Here is a 20,061-nt window from a genome sequence, read left to right as displayed (position 1 = left end):
CTGAGGCTAGTTTTGAATTCCCGATCCTCCTGCCTCAGCCTCCCGAGCCACTGGACCTGCTTCTTTTCAGTAGTTTGACCTGCTTTCTTTGATCCCTTAATGGATCAGGTCAGTGCTTGTCCTGGCCTGTGTATTCTGTGCACATGTTCTCTGTAGAACACAGCTACCTGGTTCCCAGATGTTTGCCTTTTAGATCAGTTGTGAAAGCCCTTGGGGGCACATGGAACCAACCGGAGGTGGCCAGGCCTCCTTCCACCAGCTGGCAGAGCCCAGTGTTCTGCCTACCTTCCTCCCCAGGCAGCCTCCGGGTCCTGGGCTCATTTCTCTCACATCTGGGCCAGGGCTGCAGTCTTCCCTCTTCCTGGTCCCAGCTGTTCCTGCCCTCAACCTGTGCCACACCTTGGTGGCTTCTCACGTGTTCTCGTGTCTCCCTCTGCATTCCCACTGCTGGGGCTGTCTCCTGCTGCTTCTCACTGTTCCTAGCCATCATCATCTCAGGATGACGTGGATGGGAAATCTCAAGTTCAAGTGTGTGTACTGTGGGCCTCCATGACTTTCCTTTTATGGGTGGGGAAACAGGTCTAGAGGGGCCAGGTGGCGGAGCTGGCTTAGACAGATCTGAACTCTCCACCTCCTTTTTTTTTTTTTTTTGCAGTAGTAAATGGACACAATGCCTTTATTTTTATGTGGCGCTGAGGATCGAACCCAGTGCCTCATACAGGCTAGGCAAGCGCTTGCCACTGAGTCACAGCTCCAACCTCCTACCACCTCTTCCTCCAGCTTGTCCTGTCAATAATTCACAGGCAGATTTGAACTTGGATCAAACACTTTATTTTAAAATACTGTGAGACATTCTAAAAGGGAGAAAATGTAGTCATAGAAAAAATAATTGCCTTTGCTCTTGACAGCTCAGTGGCTGTGATGGAGGCTGCCTGGCCATCTGGAAGCCATACTACCAGGTGTTAGGCCTTGCCCCAGAGCCAAGGGGGAGGGGGCCGGCCCAGGCCTGGCTGGAGAGGCTTCCAGTGGTTTTGGTAGAGGCCTGCTTGACATTTGGCTTCTAATAGAAATGTCCCTCATGTTGGGGTGGGAGCTGGTGGTGGGCCTCCAGTGACCAGATGAGCAGGAGTTTGTGGTCCTGGTTGTGGCTGCCTGTAGCTGGTGTCTGTGATGCTGCTGTGGCTGGGCAGGGCCTACCTAGCTCTTGGCCTGGCTCAGGGCTGGATACAAAGAGAAGCTTGTGTACCTTCTGTTGTGGCAACTGGCAGAAACCCTCAGTTTGAATGTTTGAACATTTACCCAGATGCCAAGAGCCAGCTTTGCCTCCTGAGCCATGGCATGGAGGAACCGACTGACATGGTTTCTCTGCTTTTCCACAGGGCAGGCAGGGGCTCTGGGCCCTTGTCCTGAGTACAAGTTGGCAAGAGATCAGGGCCTAGAAAGCAGTTAGTAAAGGGCTCTAAGATGGAGAGCTGGGGGACAAGCTTGTAACAGGAGGGGGGGAACCAGGCTTCTCCCATGGAGGCCAGACCAGGCCCAGCAGGGGACCAGCTGGACCCTGCTTGGTGGTTATCGATGTGGGTGGGCACTGTTCCATTCCAGTGTTCTGTCTAGGTTCACCTTTAGTTTGGAAGGATCCTGGAACCTATGTGTGCTTTTTTATCTTGGGTAGAGAAAAAAAAAAAAAAAAGAGAGCAAACTTCAATTGTTACCTTTTTTCAAAAAAAAAAAAAAAAAATTAAGTCTGCCTGTGTGTGGGTTTGTACAAGCTGTGTTAAGTTAGGTTAGTTTGAAATAGCAAGTACTCAGGGGCCCAGAAAAAAGGTTGAAGTCTCTTTCAACCCTGAAATTATATAAATATGTTTTACTTAGTGTCTAAAAAGAACTTGTAAAATGGAAATGATAGAAGCTTGATAAAGGGAAAAAAGAACAGAAATGGAAAAGGAGGGAAGAGGCTCGCAGTCCCACAGAGTCCTGCGGTTTCCTTCCTGGCTCTGCAGAAGCTGGGGTCCACGTGGTTTCCCAGAGCTGCTGTCACACTTCGTGTGTAAATCTGTGTTTAACTCTTTGCTGTGTGCATGAAAATGTCAGGACGGATCTGGTGAAGGCCAGGGTGAGTTCACAGTCAGAGTCCCTACCCCACAAAGCCACCTGCTAACGGACACGCGTGGACAGCAAGGGGCCCACCAGTGCATGGAAAGCAGACCACCCCAACCTGCTCTCGATCCCCTTACCTGAAGCACCTATAGTTGGCCTAGAGGAGGCACCAGGATCTCCCTAGCTGACTCTGGCTCAAGAGGGTCCCCCAGGGCCCTGGGATGTCCTCCTTGGAGTCTGGTCTGGGTGCTCTTTCCCTCAGTGCTGAGTTTCACTTGTTCCTTCCTCTCAGTTGCATCTTCAAGGGCTTTCTGGCCACCTGTCCCCTTCCTGGCAGGTTCTTGGGGCAGAGCTGTCCCCTTCCGAAATGCTCTCAGCTGCTGGAGAAGCTGACTCTTGCAAGTACAGCTCCTGTAATACAGTAAAACCAACCTCTGTCAGCGCTACTGAGGCCAGTCCTCTCAGCATGTCACCACTGAAACCAGGCAAAGAAGGATCCAGGCAACCTCTGAGAATGTCTGGGATCCTGTTGGGAGTGATGGGTACCGTGGCTTCCCCTTCTCTGCTTGGTGGGCACAGTAAGACTTTAACACGTGGAGATAGGGTTCAGCCCCATCAGTGGCTCTGGACACCCCCAGAGGCTTCCCACCAAACGTCACCATCTATCCTGTCTGTGACATTCTTATGGAAGGAGCTCTGTAGAGGAGTGCACTAATTCCTGAGTTGCCTAGACTGGCCTTGAACTTGAGATCCTCCTGCCTCAGTCTCAAGAGTAGCTGGGATTATACATGTGCACATTCTTAATGTCTTAAAGCCTGAGCCAACAAAAAATCTGTTACTAACTGAGGATCATTTATATGCCCAACTTTGAGGTAGGAACTAAAATTATCCTTCCATTTCTGGATAACGACATTAAAACATGAAGATATTAAAGCTATTTGCCAGAGAAGCAGCGTGATTCCAGAGCTGAGGGCCATACAGGAGGTGCTCAATCCTCCTGGGAGGGACCATGCTTCTCAGAACGGGAGGGAGCCTGCTTAGTGAGCCAACCAACTGAGACTCCTGCCTTGCAAAGCAAGGCCTTGCCACTGGGGGCTGGGGGGTGGGCTGAGTAGGAGGCTGCACCTCCAGTTCTGCAGTCTGGGTGCATGTTACTATCACAGGCTTCCAAAAGGAGGCCTGTTCAACACTTCTCAGCCCCCGTGCTGTCCCCACAGTGCCTAGCCATGTTCCCAGGAGCTGCATGAGGCCCTGACATTGCCAGATGCCATGGCATCTAATCTCATTTGCCCATGACCACAGGATGGGGCCTCCCTCACGTCCCTGCAAGACACTTCACTTTTTAATTCACCAAGCCTTTAGTTTCTGGAGAACCACCATCACTCCATCCCTACACGGTCTCTTCACTCCCACTGTCATGAGTGGCAGGGATCAAGATCAATCAGGGGAGCTATTTTTCAGATAGAAAATGTACAAAGTCCTACTCAAGAGGGAGCTAGGATATCCTTAGTGATGTCCCAGGCCCCGCAGGCCAGGCTGAGGTGTGTGCTGGGTCTAGCTGGGCTCTCCTTGGCTTCCTCCCCAGCCCCTACAGCCTCCCTGCCCTATGTGTGGGCTCTTAAGGTGCAGGTAGTGAGCTGAAGTCCATTATGTCAGATCAACAGATGGAACTTCACCAGGCAGTGCAGTGCAGGGTCCTTGGGTGGTTACCGAAAATCCTGGGAGAGTGTAGCTGCCTGCTGTGCTGGGCTATGCGGGGCTTCCAGAGCTGCTCTCTCTGCCTCATCCTCCTCGCTGTCAGTGGAGCTGTGACTGGAGCTGGGGAGAGAAGAAACGCCATCTCTGGATGTGTCCCAGTGCACTCTGGCAGGCCTCATCCCTACCAGGGACTTGAAGTGCTCCTCTGGGACTGGATGGGACTTGCAGCCAAAGTATAAAAGCTGAGCTAAAAGGGCCACAGGACTTCCTGCCAGCTGCTGGGGAGGCAGAGGTGATGTAGCTAGCCTAGAGAAGCTTGCCCTCTGCCCCTATCTTCCTTCCCTATAGGAGGCCAAGACCAGGTGGGACTGGCCAGGCCCATTCCTGGCTAAAAGTGCTTCCCAGCCCAGCCACTCCCCAAGCCATTTGAAGTTCCCCGTTTCTTCCAGCAAGAACTGCAGAAGCCTCATGAAGCCAACAAGCTACTCTGCAAAATGCAGAGTCTGCTGCAGGAATGTCACTGCTCTCTGTACCTTCCTGAGGACTGGTGGTCAGATGGCTTTGGAGACTCTGCCGGCCGCAGATCCATGAAGATGGTGGGAGGCTCCATCCTCAGCCTCATGCCGTCAGCCAGCTTCTGGCAGGGCTCAGCCTGGAAGCCTGGCTTCGTAGAGGCACATCTGTGACAAGAGAAAGGCAGGGTGGCTGAGTCCTTTCTCAGGTGATTACTCAACCTTTGGGCTTGTCCAGTCACATTGCCCATGGCAGGCACTGAAAGCATGCCCACCAGGTAGAGGTAGGCACTTCTAGTCCCTCTGCTCTTTCCTTATCCACAGTCAGCACAAGCAAGGCCCATGCTGCCAACAGCACTTGGCACGAATAAGATGCCATGAGTCCATGCTGTCCAGCGTGGGGCCACTTAACCACAGCTTGTTCACATTTACAGTTTTGTAGTTTGGGGGATGGAACCCAGGGCCTCACACATGCTGGGCAAGTGCTCTGCCACCAAGCTACATCCCTAGCCCTTTTTATTTTCTGAGACAGGGTCTTGCTAAATTGCTGAGGTGGACCTCAAACTTGCAATCCTCCTGCCTCAGCTTCCTGAGTAGCTGGGTTTTCAGATATGTATCATGTGCTTAGCTGTTTACATTTAAACTAATTAAATTCAAGTGAATAAAAAATTCAGGGGCTGGGTTGTGGCTCGCCTAGTGTGGGTGAGGCCCTGGGTTTGATCCTTAGCACCACATAGAAGTAAACGAATAAAATAAAGGCACTGTGTCCAACTACAACTAAAAAATAAATATTTAAAAAGAAAAAGATAAAAAATTCAGTTCTTCAGTCACTCTAGACACATTTCAAGTGCTAAAGAGCCACATGTGGCCAGTGGCTACCATATTAGACAGTCCAGATCTAGCCATGTGATACTTTTGCTTGCCAGGCACAGAAACCTACAGCTGGGTTAGGAGAAAAGGGGGATTCATCAGCACCCAGATTCCTGAAAGGGTGAAACAACCAATGTGTGAGAAGGGCAGGAATACGCTGGGCCTGAGGGGACCGCTGAGTTGTCTCCACCTCCTCCTCTTTCCATCTGCACTCTGTCACTGCAGATTGCCATTCTCTGTACGGCATGACAGGTGGCCTTCCAATGTTACTGATACACAGATGGGGGAATTGCAGGGAAAGGCTCTGAGTGGCCTTGCTGACCACAGGCCAAGGGCTGGACTAATTAACTGTGACAGAGGGACAGGATCATGTGATAACCTTCCTACTCTCAAGGAGGCCATGTGGATAGTGGAGGGAAGGTCTCCCTAGGGTTTGGAGAAAGAGCAGGGAAGATGGCCTAGGAGAGGCAGCCTTCCTGAGACTCAGTTCCCCAGCTATAAAGTGAGGATACTGGAGCACCTGCCTGATTAGATCCTTGAAATAGAATAAGATGGTGCACATGAAGTGCCCCACGCATAAAAGGCCCAATTAGTACTGCTTCATCATGCACCCGTTCTAAAGAGATGACAGGGGCTGGGTGCAAGGCATATGCCTAGAATCCCAGCAACTCATGAGGCTGAGGTGCTGGAGGAATAGCTCAGTGATAAAGCAACCCTGGGTTCATTCCCCAGTACCCAAAACAAAAAATAGTGACAGGGTTATGACCGGCAAGAAATCCTACCTGCTTCTGGCCTCCTGCTCCTCTGTGTCTTGGGGTATGTCAGCAGGCAGCTTCTGGGCAGGGGCAGGGGCTCCGGATTGTACAGCACACAGGAGAGCCAGCTGTTCCAGGAGCCTGTCCTGGGAGTGTGATGCAGTATGGGCTGTGAATTGTCGGAGAAGAGGAGGCTGCTTAGTGGGGATTTGGTCCCCTTTGGCTTACAGCAGCTTGAAACTCAGGACCTCTTGGGTCTCTTCTTGCAGTGTTCCTTAGTCTTGAAGGTAGCCCCAGCCCTTTATGAGGCTTCCAGTGAGCTCAGCAGGGATGAGGGGAGCAGCATCTTAGGGGCAGGGACCACTATATTTGAATCTCACAAAGTAGGGGCAACTAAGTAATGGAAATTTGCCACTCTCTATCCGCTACATCATGGGTAATCATGATAAATGACTGCCCATGTGTGTTTTTTAAAATAGCAAATGGGATCAGCTTAGACTTCTTTAACTCCATTTCTACCTTGCCTTATAGATTACATCTTCCTACATTAGTAAGGATTTTCCTCATTAAAAAGCAGAGCACTCTGGTGTAACCAGCTCAGCTAGACTCTTATTGCATATGGGTGTTTCCAAGTTTTAAACAGCACTGCAACATATGTCCTTAAATACCCACTGTGTGCTTAGGAGAGATTTTCAAAATGGAATAGCAATAGCTTGCTCAGTGGATGTGTGCCTTTAAACTAGACTAGATTTTGCTGGGCACTGTAGCACATGCCTGTAATTCCAGCTGGCTGAGAGGCTGAGGCAGAACAATCACAAGTTTAAGGCCAGCCTGGGCTGCGAATGTATATCAGTGGTAAAGAGCACCTGAGTTCAACACCCAGTACCATAAGGAATAAATGAGCAAGTAAATACATAAAGTAGGCTAGATTCTGTATGTTGCCCTCCAGAGGGCACAAATTTCACAGATACTCCCAGCCTACAGGAGGGTTTCCCCACATCCTGCATAAAGAATGTGAATTATAAACAAAGCTGTGTGAAAACAGCATAGAGGCTGTGGGTCTAGTGGAGTCTGATCTGGAACAGAGGCTAGAAATCTGACATCTGCCTCTACTCACTGTTTGGGCCCAAGAGGGTGGAAAGCTTTTGTGTTATTTGCAGAACTTCTCAGAGTAAGGCCACAAGTACTGTGACAAAGATGATATCCTTAGCTTTCTCTGTAAGCAGGAGTGTAAGCATGAGTGTGAGCAGGAGCTGACTGGAGGAGTAAGAGGCAGGATTGGGACTGGGGACATGATCAGTGGTAGAGTGCTTGCCTGACGTGTGTAGGGCCCTGGCTTTAATCCCCAGCAACACACACACACACACACACACACACACACACACACACACACACACACACGGCAGGACCAACTTTCCCCCAAGAAGAGAGAGAGGAAGGGGAGGGAGAAGGAAGGAAGCTGTGGGTCTTGGGGCCCCACTTGTGTCTCCAGGGCCTGGACATGCCTGACACATTGCAGGAAGCCATATATATGTCCATTCAATGATGAGTGAAGGACTGACAACCTGAGTGTTCAGGCTGAGCAAGCACAACAGCTGCAGGGCTGACTATGCCCAGCTTGAAGTCCTTTGTCACTGAGAGGCCTGGAAGGAGGGCTTGTGGGGATTCACTTGGGTTCTGATGAAGTTCAAGGACAGACCTTGGCTCTGCTGGAGGTCAGCTGCCCACCATGCAGTTCTGGGTGCACCATTTCCCTGCTTGTCTTCTCGCCCTGGCAGACTCTGAAGGATATAATCCAAATCCCACTCTTCAAGTTGCTGAAACAACGAAGCCAGTGGTTATGAGGCTGCTCAGGGTCCCAGGGGCAGCAGCTCCTGCCGTCACAGCTGCCACCACCAGTGCAGCTTGTCATGAGACATTGTAGGGCAGAAACAGGTTTACATGCATGCCAGCGTTTGCTAATGGCCATACCCTCCCTGTAATGGATTAGAGATTAAATCCCTTCATTAAGATGGGCCCTGCAGGGCTGGGACTCAGTAGTAGAGCACTTGCCTAGCATGTGAGAGGCACAGCATTCACTTCTCAGCACCACATATAAATAAAAAAAATAATGGTCCATCAACAAGTAAAAAAAATAATTTCTTAAAAATAATTTTTAGTTGTATGCAGACACAATACCTTTGTTTTATGTATTTATTTATATGTAGTGCTAAGGATCGAACCCAGTGCCTCACATGTGCAAGACAATGCTCCACCACTGAGCCACAACTTCAGCCCCAACAACTAAAAAAATATTTTAAAAAAAGGAGGAACTTGCATTCCTCAACACCTTCTTCCTAACCTTTTTTGGATGAGTCAACAGACCTGCATTTGACACAAAGATGTTCGATCTCAAGGAAACCCAGTGTCATTTTAAAATTGTTTAGGTCTATAAAGGGTCAAGATGTTTGGAGATTTAAAAAGCTTTTCTTTTTTGTTTGGCACATGCCTGTATTCTCAGCTATATGGGAGGCTGAAGCAGAAGGATCACAAGGCCAGCTTGAGCAACTTAGACCTCATCTTGAAATAAAATTTAAAAAGGACTCCGATATAGCTCAGTGGCAGAGTACTTGCCTAACATGTGCTAAGCCCAGAACTGCAGGGGAGAAAAAAAAGAAAAAAAAAAAGTTGCTCTTTGGCTCTAACTGGAGAACTTGGTCAAGAGGGTTCTGGGGACAGGGTGTGATAGAGGGAGGAATTTAGCTTGGAATTAATGCTTTGTATGGTTTTGGGGATGGAACCCAGGGCCTCGTGCATACTCGGCAAGCACTCTACTACCGAGCTCCAGCTCCAGCCACAGTGAGTGTTTACTATCCATGACCTCGCTTCTTGGAGTCCTGCAGTGAGGATGTTGCCAGGGGTCAGCAAAAGGGAAGGATGGGCTTGCTCAGCAATGATGAAGAGCTTCTGTGTGTACCTTGCTGCCAGTTTCCTCTGAGTTACTAGGAAAATCATCAGAACTGTGGATATAGCAGAAAGAGGACTACAAGGCTTTCCCGTGCCATGTCGGAGCATCTCCCAGAGGTGACTTGCATGTGCCTGGCTAGGGCCCACCCACTTCACGGCCTTGTGAACCTGGTAGACTCAGTGGTTTCTCTTTTGTCCAGTGGACGAGAGTACCCCAAGATCACAGCTATGCTGCCCTCTATGGTGCTGGCCACCCCACACGTGCTGCATCAGTCTTTTCTCCACTTTCCTTTCTCTCCCCCAGCATCTCATGGAATGTTTCTCCTAATCCCACAAAACTGGTTTTGTCACTCTGCTGGTTTTCTCATTAATACACACAATCCGAGTTGAATAGGTACTTTTCTTATATGAGAATGTGGGCTTTCCCATTTGGAGGATTTTGCTTTGACAGTATCTGATTTTGTATTTTACAAAAACCTATACACATTTGAATCCTGTACTTGGGATTAGCATTCTGGTTCTAGCCCCAGTGTGCTACAAAGGTGTCCACACTGCAGGGGACAGGCTAGAGGGAGGGCTGGGCAGTGGAGAGGCCTACCTGGAGTGAGAGCACCAGTTGTCCTTCCCGAGGTCCCTCTGATGGTGCCTCTGACCTGAGACCTGGCTCAGTAGACTGACACTGGTCCCTGCAGGCTGGGTCCAGGGCATCCCAGGTTACTTTGTGGAGCATTTCCTTCTCTATCATCTTTCTCCTCTCTCTCCGGAGGGCTCTGCGTTTTGCAGAGTCTTGCCAGGCAGCACTCAGAGGCTCTATCCCCACCTCTCCTTCAGGGGATAGGGTGGCTTCTCCCTGTGGGTCCCAGGGAGGACTCTGGAATTGTTTGGTGTTGAAGGACATGGTCCCAAGGTCACCTTCCGGCAACATGGGGGTCTCCTCTGCCGTTTGAAGAAGAGTGCTGGTCTCAGCACAGGTCTCAAGAGAGCAGCCTTCCTGAGAAGCCAGGCCCAGTGTCCTTGCATTCTGTCCACTCCCAGGTTTGATGGCAAGTCCCACAGGCACCAGAACTGGCTGTCAAGAAAATATGCATCCTCTGTTAGCATCTGCAAAAACACACTTTTGTTTTTTGTTTCATAGTAAAATATACATAACATACAATTTCCCATGTTAACCATCAAGTGTACAGTTCACTGGCGTGTATAACACCCACAATGCTGTACAGCTATCATCACTGTTTCCAAAACTCTGTTGTTGCCCCAAACAGAAAACTGTACCATTAGCAGTCACTCTCCATTCCCCTCAAAGAAGAAAAATTGCATAGAAGAGTAGCCAAAGGGACTCTAGAAACAAAACACAAAGTAAAATCATGTGGAAATTGTGCCACTGGAACTAACCCCAGGGACTAGGCACCCTGGAATTTCTCCCATTGGGCAGACCTACTTCTCAGCATGGCTGGGCTTGGGGGTGATGGTTCTTGTGATGGGTCAGATGATCTAATCCAACCCTCATGCACCCCATTTGCTTGGTGAATGATGCTGGCCAGAACTGAGGTGAGGGAGGTCAAGCTGGAGCGAAGCACCTACTGGATCCTCTCTCCCACACCCCAGCCCAACCATTTTGGAAGTGGGTTAAGGCCTTTACTGTGTTTTCACTGGAAACAGGACATTTAACCACAACTACATCAAGAAGGGCCAAACCAGTCTGGTTGGTGGAGGACACCCAGGGATGAAAGCAGACAGGTGGCTTTCGTTGTGAAGGCAGCAGTAAGTTTAAGCATTAAGACATTAGGCTTAGGGACTAGGGGTGTAACTCAGTGGTAGAGCACTTGCCTGGCCCATGTGAGGCACTGGGTTTGACCCTCAACACTGCATAAAAATAAATAAAGGTATTGTGTCTATCTACAACTAAAAAAAATTTTTTTTAAAGACATTAGGTTTAGATAGAGTTCTTTGTCTCAGCTGGAGACAGAGATGGAAATGCTTTGCTGCTGTTCAGCATCAGCCACAACTAGGAAGCTCGAGACTGAGCTGTGGCCTCTTCTGATTGTGTCCTGGGTCTTCACCTGGCCTCCCTGCTAGGGATGCAGCTTGTGCATTTGCTCAGCCATTTATGGAGCACCTCTTGCCTCTCACTAGAGTTATCAGTAATTAAACAAATATTTAAGGAGCTCCTGCTTGCCTGCTAGGTCTGAGCCAGGTGACTATGAAGCTAGTTGGATTAGGAAGAACCAATTATGACATGCAGTTGTGGCAATGGCCAGAGAGTGCAGAGTGTTTTGGTAGAAAACAGAGCAGGAGGGATCTGGAGGAAGGACAGAGGGTAAACACACACACACACACACACACACACACACACACACACTTCTGCCTGCAGAGCCTAGAGTCTGTGTCCCACAGACCTCAGCCAGAGGGACCCAGATCCTAGAATCATTGTCATCAGCAGGGTCTTCGGCCAGCTCCTCAGCCAGGTCTGGAATCAGGACGGGCTGGTTTCGCTGGAAGATGAATGGCTCTTCGCCGCAATCTGACTGTGGACAAATGAGGGGGCTTTGGGAGATATGGCGGCAGCCATGCTGCCCAGCCTGCCCAGGGGTATCTAGGAGACCCAGTTCTCTCTTAAAGGGCTTGCCCTGTGCTACCTCCTATGACTGATTTAGAAGTGGGCTTGGCAGCACTACCTCAGGGGGGTGCAATTTGGGGCTCCCCATTCCAGGAGGTGCCATACCTGAGACCTTGCACAGTAAGTGCTGCATTTGTGCCTGGTGGTGAGTAATGAGGGAGCCACTAAGAGCAGAGTCTAGTCCCTCTCCACCTTAAGCATCTCTTAAACCAAGAACCTTAGCTTGCCACCTCTAATGAAGGTAGCTTATATGCTCCCGCCACCTTTCAGGGACAGCCTTGAAGACAGGGGCAAAGGAGACTGCAGGTGTGACAAGACTGGAGCACAGAGGCTGGGACTGCTCCACCTACTCCTGGGCGTCACTGTGCAATGGATGATCCCTGAGGTCCCAGAAGCTCTGACATGTCCACTTTTGCAGGTGCCCAGGCAGGCACAAACCATTCTAAAACCTTTGCCCTTGCTCTAAATTCCCAGTGCTAGACTGTATGCTAAGAAGCTCTCACCCAGTGGGTTCCCTGCAGGGTCACTGTCCAGTTTTATATGTGTGCATATGACTGTTGGTGCTAAACATCTTCCAGGGCCAACTCAGTGACCCCAAACCACCATTGAAGAATCCCTCCAGGGGCTTACCATAATGCACTGGAAAGGTGACCACTCAGAGGTGGTGCTAGCCCCATACCAGCCCATCAAAGAGTTAACAATACAGCAGCAGAATGAAAAGAGCAGGGCTTCAGCCAAAAGCCAACCTGGGTTCTGGGTGAGGGCCAAGAAGTGGCCTTGAGGATACTGAGCACCAATATTCACCAATTCTGACAAATGCAGAAGGAAGGATATAGAAGGAAATGGAAAAAAGAAAAGAACTGGGAACCCAGAGAACACTTTTAATAGGGCTAGACTGAAAGTGAAAACAAAGTCCCCAAATTTGAAGGAGGTCTGCAGAGGGAGCTCCAAAGCTGTCCCTGGTTGGTACCATGCCCATCATGGGGCAAAAGGACTGCTGGTGCCAGAAGAAAGCTCTTGCTTACCAAGGAGGAGTCTGAGTCCAGGGATGGGACCTGGTCTTTGGCAGCCTCAAGGATGGCATCCCAGGGGGAGCTTGGTGTAGGTGCCACATCTTTGTCTTTGGACGTCATGATGGCCAGGCTCATGGGATGTCCTTTTTGTGTGCCATTATCCAAGGAGCCCTATGAAGCACACAGGAGGCTGCCTTTCCAAAGCTTCTACCAGCTGCAGGACACGGAAACACTCATAGATCTCCACCTCCCACCTGTTTCCTTGTGGTTCAGGAAGCCCATTTACTGGGTGCCAGGGCCTGCGTGCATGTGTGTGTACTACATGTGAATGCTGCAGAGATGTGTATCATAATGATGTATGTATATGAAAATGTACACATACAGACACATACGTGGAAATATTCTCTATAACATAGATACTGTTATTTCTATTTCATAGGCTCAGAGAAGTTAGTAAATGGCAAAAAGAATTTGAATCAAAATTTTAAAATTATGCCAGGTGAGCTCGGTGGCACCTGCCTGTAATCCCAGAGGTTTGGGAGACTGAGATAGGAGGATCACAAGTTGAAAGCCAGCTTTAGTAATTTAGCGGGACCCTGTCTCTAAATAAAATAAAAAATTGGCCTGGGGATGTGGTTCAGTGGTTAAGCACCCCCGGGGTTCAATCCCCATACCAAAATAAATAAATAAATAACAATAATAAAATTTAAAGTTAGGGGTAATTTCAAGCCTAATTACTTTACTGCCTCTTTTTGGAATCCCCAACAGATCTAGTTTGGTGTCGCCGCTTGGACCCACCCACTGATTAGCCTCTTTGTATCCTAGAGCCTAAAAGGCCTCGGGTTCCTCAGGAGACAAGGAGCTTTAGGAATGTGGGAGACAGTCTGGGGAACCCCTGTGGCTAAGAGCCGGCTGAGCCTAAGAACTGGTCAGGGCAGCGGCAGGAGACTTGGCTGGGGGCTCCTGGCTTCGTCCGCGTCTGCAAAAGAGGCAGGTGCTCGGTGTGTCCCGAGCCGGGGCGGCAGAGGGGGAGGTCTGCAGCACGCCCCAGCTCGGCCATTCAGGGCTCGGCATTTCCGGGGCAAGTGAGTCGCCGAGGTGAAAGGAGCCACCAGAGACCGTCACGCTCCTCTGACGGGCAGGCAGAAGGCGTGGGGCATTACCGGCAGAGGTGGGCCGGAGGAGCGGAAAAGCCCAACATGTTTCGGGGGAAGGTGGCAGGTGGGGGCTCTGTGAAGACCGACCCGACCGTGCGGTCCTGTGTCGAAGTCCCGCTGCGTCTAAGGTGGTTCCCAGCGGCAGCCTGTTAGCCCCGCGAGGCGCCGGTTGCCACGGCGACTAGACGCCGCCGCTCCGCGGGGCCAGCCTTCGCCTTCCGACACCCGCGGCCCGTCCCAGCTGCGTCGGTCCAGCCTGCGCCTGCCCCCCGGTGGCCCTGACCCCGCGGGCAGGATCCTCGCATCCGCACCGTGGCGCTGGCACTCGGAGAGCCGGTGGGCGACTAACCGCGTCCCACCCTGCTTCCTGCCCCAGGATTGGCTCCTGGGCCGGCGCAGGGGGCGGAGGGGGCGGAGGAGCCCGTCCGAGGACTCGGGGCGTCCCGGCATGCCTCGCGCGCTCCCGCAATTACTTCCGGGGCGAGCCGGGCGCAGGGGCGGCGGTCCGCGAGGAGCGGCTGGGGCCGGCGCAGGTAGGCTCCGCGGCGGCACCTGCAGCTTCGGGCCCGGTGCTCGGGCGCGGCCGTGCGCTCGCTCGCGGGCGGGCCTTGGTGGCGCGGTGCCTGGCTCTGAGGCGCCGAGGAGGGACGGCCCAGCGCGGGGCGGCAGGGTTCGCGCGCCTGTGGGAGGCGTGGGGCAACCCCAGGGCCGCGGGCGCGCGCTGTCGCCGGGTCGCCCCTGGGCTCCTGGACGGACCGACCGCCTCCCGTGGCGTGGCAGCCCCAGCTTCAGGATTTTGAAATTCCTTATTTAAGATTTGGGCTGGGGTTGTACTTGGTGGTAGAGCGCCTGCCTAGCACATGTGAGGCGCTGGGTTCGTTCCGCAGCACCACGTAAAAATAAAATAAATAAAGGTATTGTGTCCATCTACAAAAAAAAAAAAAAAAAAAAGTAACAGATTTAAGTATTTTACAAAATGGACAGGCGGAATGAGAATGAAAGCCAGCGTGGTGGGCACCTGTAGTCCTGGCTTTTCTGAACGCCGAGTGGACGCGATCATCTGCTTGAGCTCAGGATCAGGTCTTGGGGCTCGGGATGTAGCTAGGTGGTAGAATGCGAGCATGGTAGAGGCCTTGAGTGGTTTGATCCCCGGCACTGCAAAAGAGGTCCCATCCCCAGTGCTATTTCCTGAAGTTTTGGAATTGAGGAGCAAAAGATTTTCTGGCTGCATACAGATATTCATGAGATGTATTCCTCAACATTGGGCAGCATCTGTGATGTGTGATGTGTTATAAATCGTAATAGATTTGTAGTTCTGTGGCTTATGAATTCTGCATAGGCTCCTGGAGATGTTGTTTGTTTCTTATTGTCCATCAGTGCTCTGCACTTCGCAGGTGTCAGATGTGAGTATCCAATAGGGAGACAGCAGCCCCCAGCCTGGAGGAAGCTTTTGAGGTAGAAGGAACACACCCAAAGAAGGCTGGTGGGATCTATTAAAAGGGACGCTGAACTAGCACTTAGCTTTTTTGGGATTCTTATCCAGGCTCTGTTGACTAGGTCTGTTCAGGATCAGGATTCTTACTTGCCTGTGAGAGGCCTGAGTGAGGCCTGTGTGATTTCATGCTGGCTTGTGTGGGGAGGTGGTGGTTCCAGGATAGGACCCATTGCCCCATTACCTTTGCATATGCTCTTGTCAAGGGCATGCAGGGTCTTTGTACCCCAGATGAGTGGCTTGTTTGTTGTTTGTCACTGACTTTTGGAAGAAGGCTAGCATGCTTGGGAGTATTCTTCAGTAGAAGCTGAGGTTCTTTTTTTTTTTTGATACTGGCAGTTGAACTCAGGGGCACTCAACCACTGAGCCACATTGTTTATTTAGGTTTTTTTTTTTTTTTTTTAAATGTGCTGCAGTTGAACCCAGTGCCTCACGCATTCTAGGCAGGTGTTCTACCACCAAACCACAACCCCAGCACCCTCAGTCCTATTTTGTATTTTATTTAGACACAGGATCTCACTGAGTTGCTTAGTGAGGCTGCCTTTGAACTTATGATCCTCCTGTGTCAGCTTCCTGAGCCACTGGGATTACGGGTTTACACCACTGCACCTGCCTTAGAAACTGAGGTTCTAATGGCTTCTGTGAGCTGCCATTGTACTTTTAGGACATCTGAAGGTGATATGGCCACCTTTTATCCTTTTCCCCCCTCACTGAGTTGCTTAGTGCCTCCCTAAGTTGCTGAGGCTGGCTTTGAACTCGCGATCCTTCTGCCTCAGCCTCCCGAGCTGCTGGGATTACAAATGTGCACCATTGCACCCAGCTTCCATGTGATTTTAATAATAGCCCTTTGACATATCCTGTACTTGTCAGACAGTGAAGAATTAGGGACTAGAGATGCCTCATACCGTGCTAAATTTTGCTGTGACCCCAAATACAGAGTTCTTTCCCATCACTCCCAGGAACTGATTGGGTCAAAGGACCCAGCTAATTTTTTTTTTTTTTAAATAACCCATTTATGAGATTTTCGGGTTTTCCGGAGCTTGCTGGAGAATCCCTTTTAGACTCTGAGTCCTGTGAATTAAAGAGAAAGTACACTACAGTTAACCTCATTTTCAGTCTGACAGCAGGCTCACCAGTGTCAGCATGTTGGAGCTGCTGGTTAATGAAAGAAAACTAAGTCTTGGGGGTGGTCGCCAGGGCTCTTGGTCTCTCAGGGCAGTGATGTGGCTGGTGGCCTACTGCAGGTAGAAGTAAGACCTAACCCTTGGGCCTCCCTCCACAGCCATGTCCGAACTCAGTGATGAAGCCAGCGAGCCGGAGTTCCTGAACCGCAGCTTGTCCATGTGGCATGGGCTGGGCACACAGGTCAGCCGGGAGGAACTGGATGTCCACTTGGATCTTCACACAGCTGCCTCTATTGGCCAGTATGAGGTGGTGAAGGAGTGTGTGCAGCGGTAAGAGGTCTTGGGGAGTGTTCCTTTGCCTCACCTTTTGAGTCGGGTCCTAGTGGTGTTGGATCCCTCAAAGTGAGGCCTTGTACATGGTGTAGACCTCTGATCCTTCGGGGGCCTCCAGCCAGCCTTTGTCAGTGGTAACTTTGCTGGGAGCTGGCAAAGAAGGTAGTTTTGATTTCGATGAAGAAAAAGATGGTTTAAAACTTTATTGTAGGGTTATGAACATTGATTTATAGCTTACCTGAACCAGAGTAACCTTGGGGTTTTCACTGAATGCAGAAATGCCCAAATAAATAAGAATAAAGATAGAAAGCAATGTCCTTTGGCCTTCTTTTCCCATTTTAAACCATGGGGCCCTCCTCTCCCCTTCTGCACAGAAGAGAGGCTTTTGGATTCCCTTTGAGGATGGCCTGACCTCACTGCATACAAATATTTCATCCTAATAACACAGAAAGTCCTTTATAAGGCCCAGGCCTGTGTCTTCCTGTGATTGCTGTGACCCCAAATCACAATGTGATTTTTTTTTTTGGTGGGGGGGTACTAGGGACTGAACTCAGGGGCCCTCAACCACTGAGCCACATTCCCAGCCCTATTTTGTATTTTATTTAGAGATAGGGTCTCACGGAGTTGCTAAGCACCTTGTCATTGCTGAGGCTGGCTTTGAACTCACGATCCTCCTGTCTCAGCCTCCTGAGCCTCTGGGATAACAGGTGTGCGCCACCACGTCTGGCCACAGTGTGATTATTATTATTATTATTATTTTTAACATTTTATTTTTTAGTTATAGGTGGGCACAATATCTTTATTTCATTTTTTTAAAAATTTTTTAATATTTATTTCTTTTAGTTATTGGCGGACACAACATCTTTGTTTGTATGTGGTGCTGAGGATCGAACCCAGGCCGCACGCATGCCAGGCGAACGCGCTACCGCTTGAGCCACATCCCCAGCCCCATTATTTTTTTTTTTAAGAGAAAGAATTTTTTTTAATATTTATTTTTTTTTAGTTTTCGGCGGACACAACATCTTTGTTTGTATGGGTGCTGAGGATCGAACTTGGGCCGCACACATGCCAGGCAAGCACACTACCACTTGAGCCACATCCCCAGCCCCTTTATTTTATTATTATTATTATTATTTTTAATGTGGTGCTGAGGATCAAACCCAGTGCCTCATTGTGCCAGGCGAGTGCTCTACCACTGAGCCCCACTGAGCCCCAGCTCCAGCCCCACAGTGTGATTCTTAAGGTGATTTTTGGAAAAGGGTTTACCCCTTTAGGTTCCACCATACTTTATGCTGACTGTTGCCATTTCACCCTTGGCAACTTGGTGAAGTAATAATGTCTGTCCATACCTCCCATGCCTTCTCTAGTTCCTGGTGAGTCAGAGCAGAGCCTTGTATGGCCTAGGTCTTCTGCTCCCAAATCATAGCCATCACTCAGAAATTGCTGGCCAAAGGATTTGTAGTACTCCTCTACTGAGTGGCCTTAGGGATAGGTAGTTGGGTATGTGGTCCGCATGTCCCCTCACAGGGTCACAAAGATCCCTGTTATAATTCTCCTTTGGAAATCTCAAGCACTTAAACCTTTGGGTGTCCTGTTAAAAAGTATGTTCCAGAATGACTCCACAGAGGAGAGGAGGGCCAGTGGTGGGACATTGTTTGTGTTGGCTGGTGCTTCACACAAGCTGAGAGGGGGGCTTGCTCACCATATGCCCTGACTGGGGCCTACAGTTCTCCCTGGAGGGAGAACAGGAGCCAAAGGGGAGGAATGAGATGCTTTGTGGGAGCAGCTTCATCCCTTGCCATGGAATTGCCCCTTCCAAAAGGAGGCAGTGCTTGGCTGGAAAGGTCACTCAAGTCTCACCCCAGAGCAGCTCCACGGGGCTCTCCTGCAGGGTTGCCACTGCATTCCTGCAGTCAGGACCTTCTAGAATGTCTGCCTGGGCATGTCCCTCAGTCAGTAGTTGTTGCTAGTGAGTGGGAAATAATCACCTGGTGCAGCTTAGTGTGTGGATCACACATCATGTGGACTGGTTGTGAGTTGTTCCTGTCACTACAGGCAACAGTTGTGGGAGAGGCTGGATGCAGTGGTGCACACCTGTTCTCCCAGCTGTTCAGGAGACTGAGGCAGGAGGTTTGCAAGTTCCAGTAGAGCCAGGGCAATTTAGCAACACCCTGTCTCAAAAATGAAGAAAAATGGAGGTAACTGGGATGTAGCTCAGAGGTGGAGGCTTGCCTAGCATGTGCAAGGCCCTGGGTTCTATCACCAGCACCACGAAGAGGAAAAAAAATTGTGGAAGGGGAAAGGCCCATGGCGTGTTAATGGTACACCTTGCTACTGGGAGTGGGTGGTATTTTAAAATGTCACTCACATAAAGTCTGGACTGGTAAAGTCCACACTATTTCTCTTATAGGGAAATGCATTTTCAGAATATTAGCGGAAAAATAGGATTTTCTGGTCACAGATTTTTCACATATTTTTTTCTGTAGGTTGAAGTGCAGTGCTTCTTATTTGTTGTCTAAGTCCCTTTTTCCTCAAACCCTGTGTGCACCCAGCTCTGCACTAACAGACTGGTTATTGATTTGCTGATAGGTGATCAGGGTATCTCAGCTTCAACTGTATTGACAAACCAGGCCTCTTGTCTTTGCCTTAGAGTTTCCTGTACACCACAGGGTGTTAGCAGCCTCCTGGCCTCCACCTTCTACATGTCAGTAGTTCCTTCCCCAGTCATGATTCCAAAAATGGCTCTTGACCTTGGTGAATGTCCCTTGGTTAAGTACCATCTGTCTAGCTGGTGGTAGGAAAGAAGGTAATTGTTGGTCTTGGGCTAGGAGGAGGGGCAGGTGAGAATATGAAGTTAGAGAAGGAAGAGAGTTACTGAGGACTTTGTAACGGTGTGCATACAAGCCACAGGGAACATTTCTCTGCCTGTCTTCCCCAACCCTGGGGATGTCTGGGGGTAGAGGACTTCTGCTTCTGCAATGTCAGCTGATCTGGCCTGGCCTGGCCTGGCCCCTGGCTCTGGTGAACCCCAAATGTGAGACGGCTGGGCGTGTCTAGCGTATCTTGCGTTTGTTTAGGAGAGAGTTAGATTTGAATAAGAAGAATGGTGGTGGCTGGACCCCGCTGATGTATGCCTCCTACATTGGACACGATACCATCGTGCACCTGCTGCTCGAGGCAGGGGTGAGTGTGAATGTGCCGACCCCAGAAGGGCAGACTCCACTGATGCTGGCCTCCAGCTGTGGCAACGAGAGCATCGCCTACTTTCTCCTCCAGGTGAGCTACGAGGGGGCAAAGGCCCAGAAACCCGAGGGGTTCCCAGGCCGCCCTGGCAGGACGTGAGGCACTGCAGGCCACAGTGTGCGTGCACGCGTGTGTAATCACTTTCAGTTCTTTCAGCTGACAACCTGAAGGGTGCTGCTGTCCGCCCACCCACATGGGGAAATG

At 50.3% G+C, this 20,061-nt stretch overlaps 2 protein-coding genes across 14 annotated transcripts in view; one reads left to right on the top strand and one right to left on the bottom strand.

Moving 5' to 3' along the window:
• Positions 1–815: 815 nt before the first annotated feature.
• Dnaaf8 (dynein axonemal assembly factor 8) lies at positions 816–14,059 on the bottom strand. Of its 8 annotated transcripts, none has more exons than XM_078024884.1 (9): positions 12,521–14,059; positions 11,275–11,403; positions 9,477–9,947; positions 7,632–7,749; positions 5,960–6,101; positions 4,329–4,475; positions 3,808–3,915; positions 2,235–2,508; positions 816–2,070 (listed from the first exon to the last, which is right to left on the bottom strand). In XM_078024884.1, the coding sequence occupies exons 1-8, from the start codon at positions 12,641–12,643 to the stop codon at positions 2,244–2,246; spliced, it is 1,503 nt and encodes a 500-aa protein (XP_077881010.1). In that variant the 5' UTR covers positions 12,644–14,059; the 3' UTR covers positions 816–2,070; positions 2,235–2,243. The 8 variants fall into 8 exon arrangements, with proteins under 8 accessions (XP_077881010.1, XP_077881015.1, XP_077881009.1 ...); XM_078024889.1 differs by having other exon boundaries at positions 816–1,220; XM_078024883.1 differs by having other exon boundaries at positions 816–1,663; positions 12,521–14,058.
• The window catches only part of Anks3 (ankyrin repeat and sterile alpha motif domain containing 3), a 26,378-nt gene continuing 20,368 nt past the window's right edge, over positions 14,052–20,061 (top strand). For 4 of the 6 annotated variants that reach the window (XR_013427208.1, XR_013427207.1, XM_078024875.1 and 1 more), the window contains exons 1-3: positions 14,052–14,198; positions 16,440–16,611; positions 19,692–19,890. Coding sequence is in view for 2 of the 6 variants with exons in the window: in XM_078024875.1 (XP_077881001.1) it covers positions 14,114–14,198; positions 16,440–16,611; positions 19,692–19,890 (456 nt within the window). In the remaining 4 variants the exon portion in view is untranslated. Of the gene's footprint in view, positions 14,199–16,439; positions 16,612–19,691; positions 19,891–20,061 lie in introns of those variants that run through there. The other 2 variants (XM_078024876.1, XM_021727615.3) reach the window with 2 other exon arrangements.

This window comes from Ictidomys tridecemlineatus, chromosome 10 (assembly GCF_052094955.1).
Source record: "Ictidomys tridecemlineatus isolate mIctTri1 chromosome 10, mIctTri1.hap1, whole genome shotgun sequence".
In the NCBI taxonomy this organism is placed as follows: domain Eukaryota; kingdom Metazoa; phylum Chordata; class Mammalia; order Rodentia; family Sciuridae; genus Ictidomys; species Ictidomys tridecemlineatus.
Note: the sequence above shows the minus strand (reverse complement) of the source record. Positions and strands in the feature narration are given on the sequence as shown.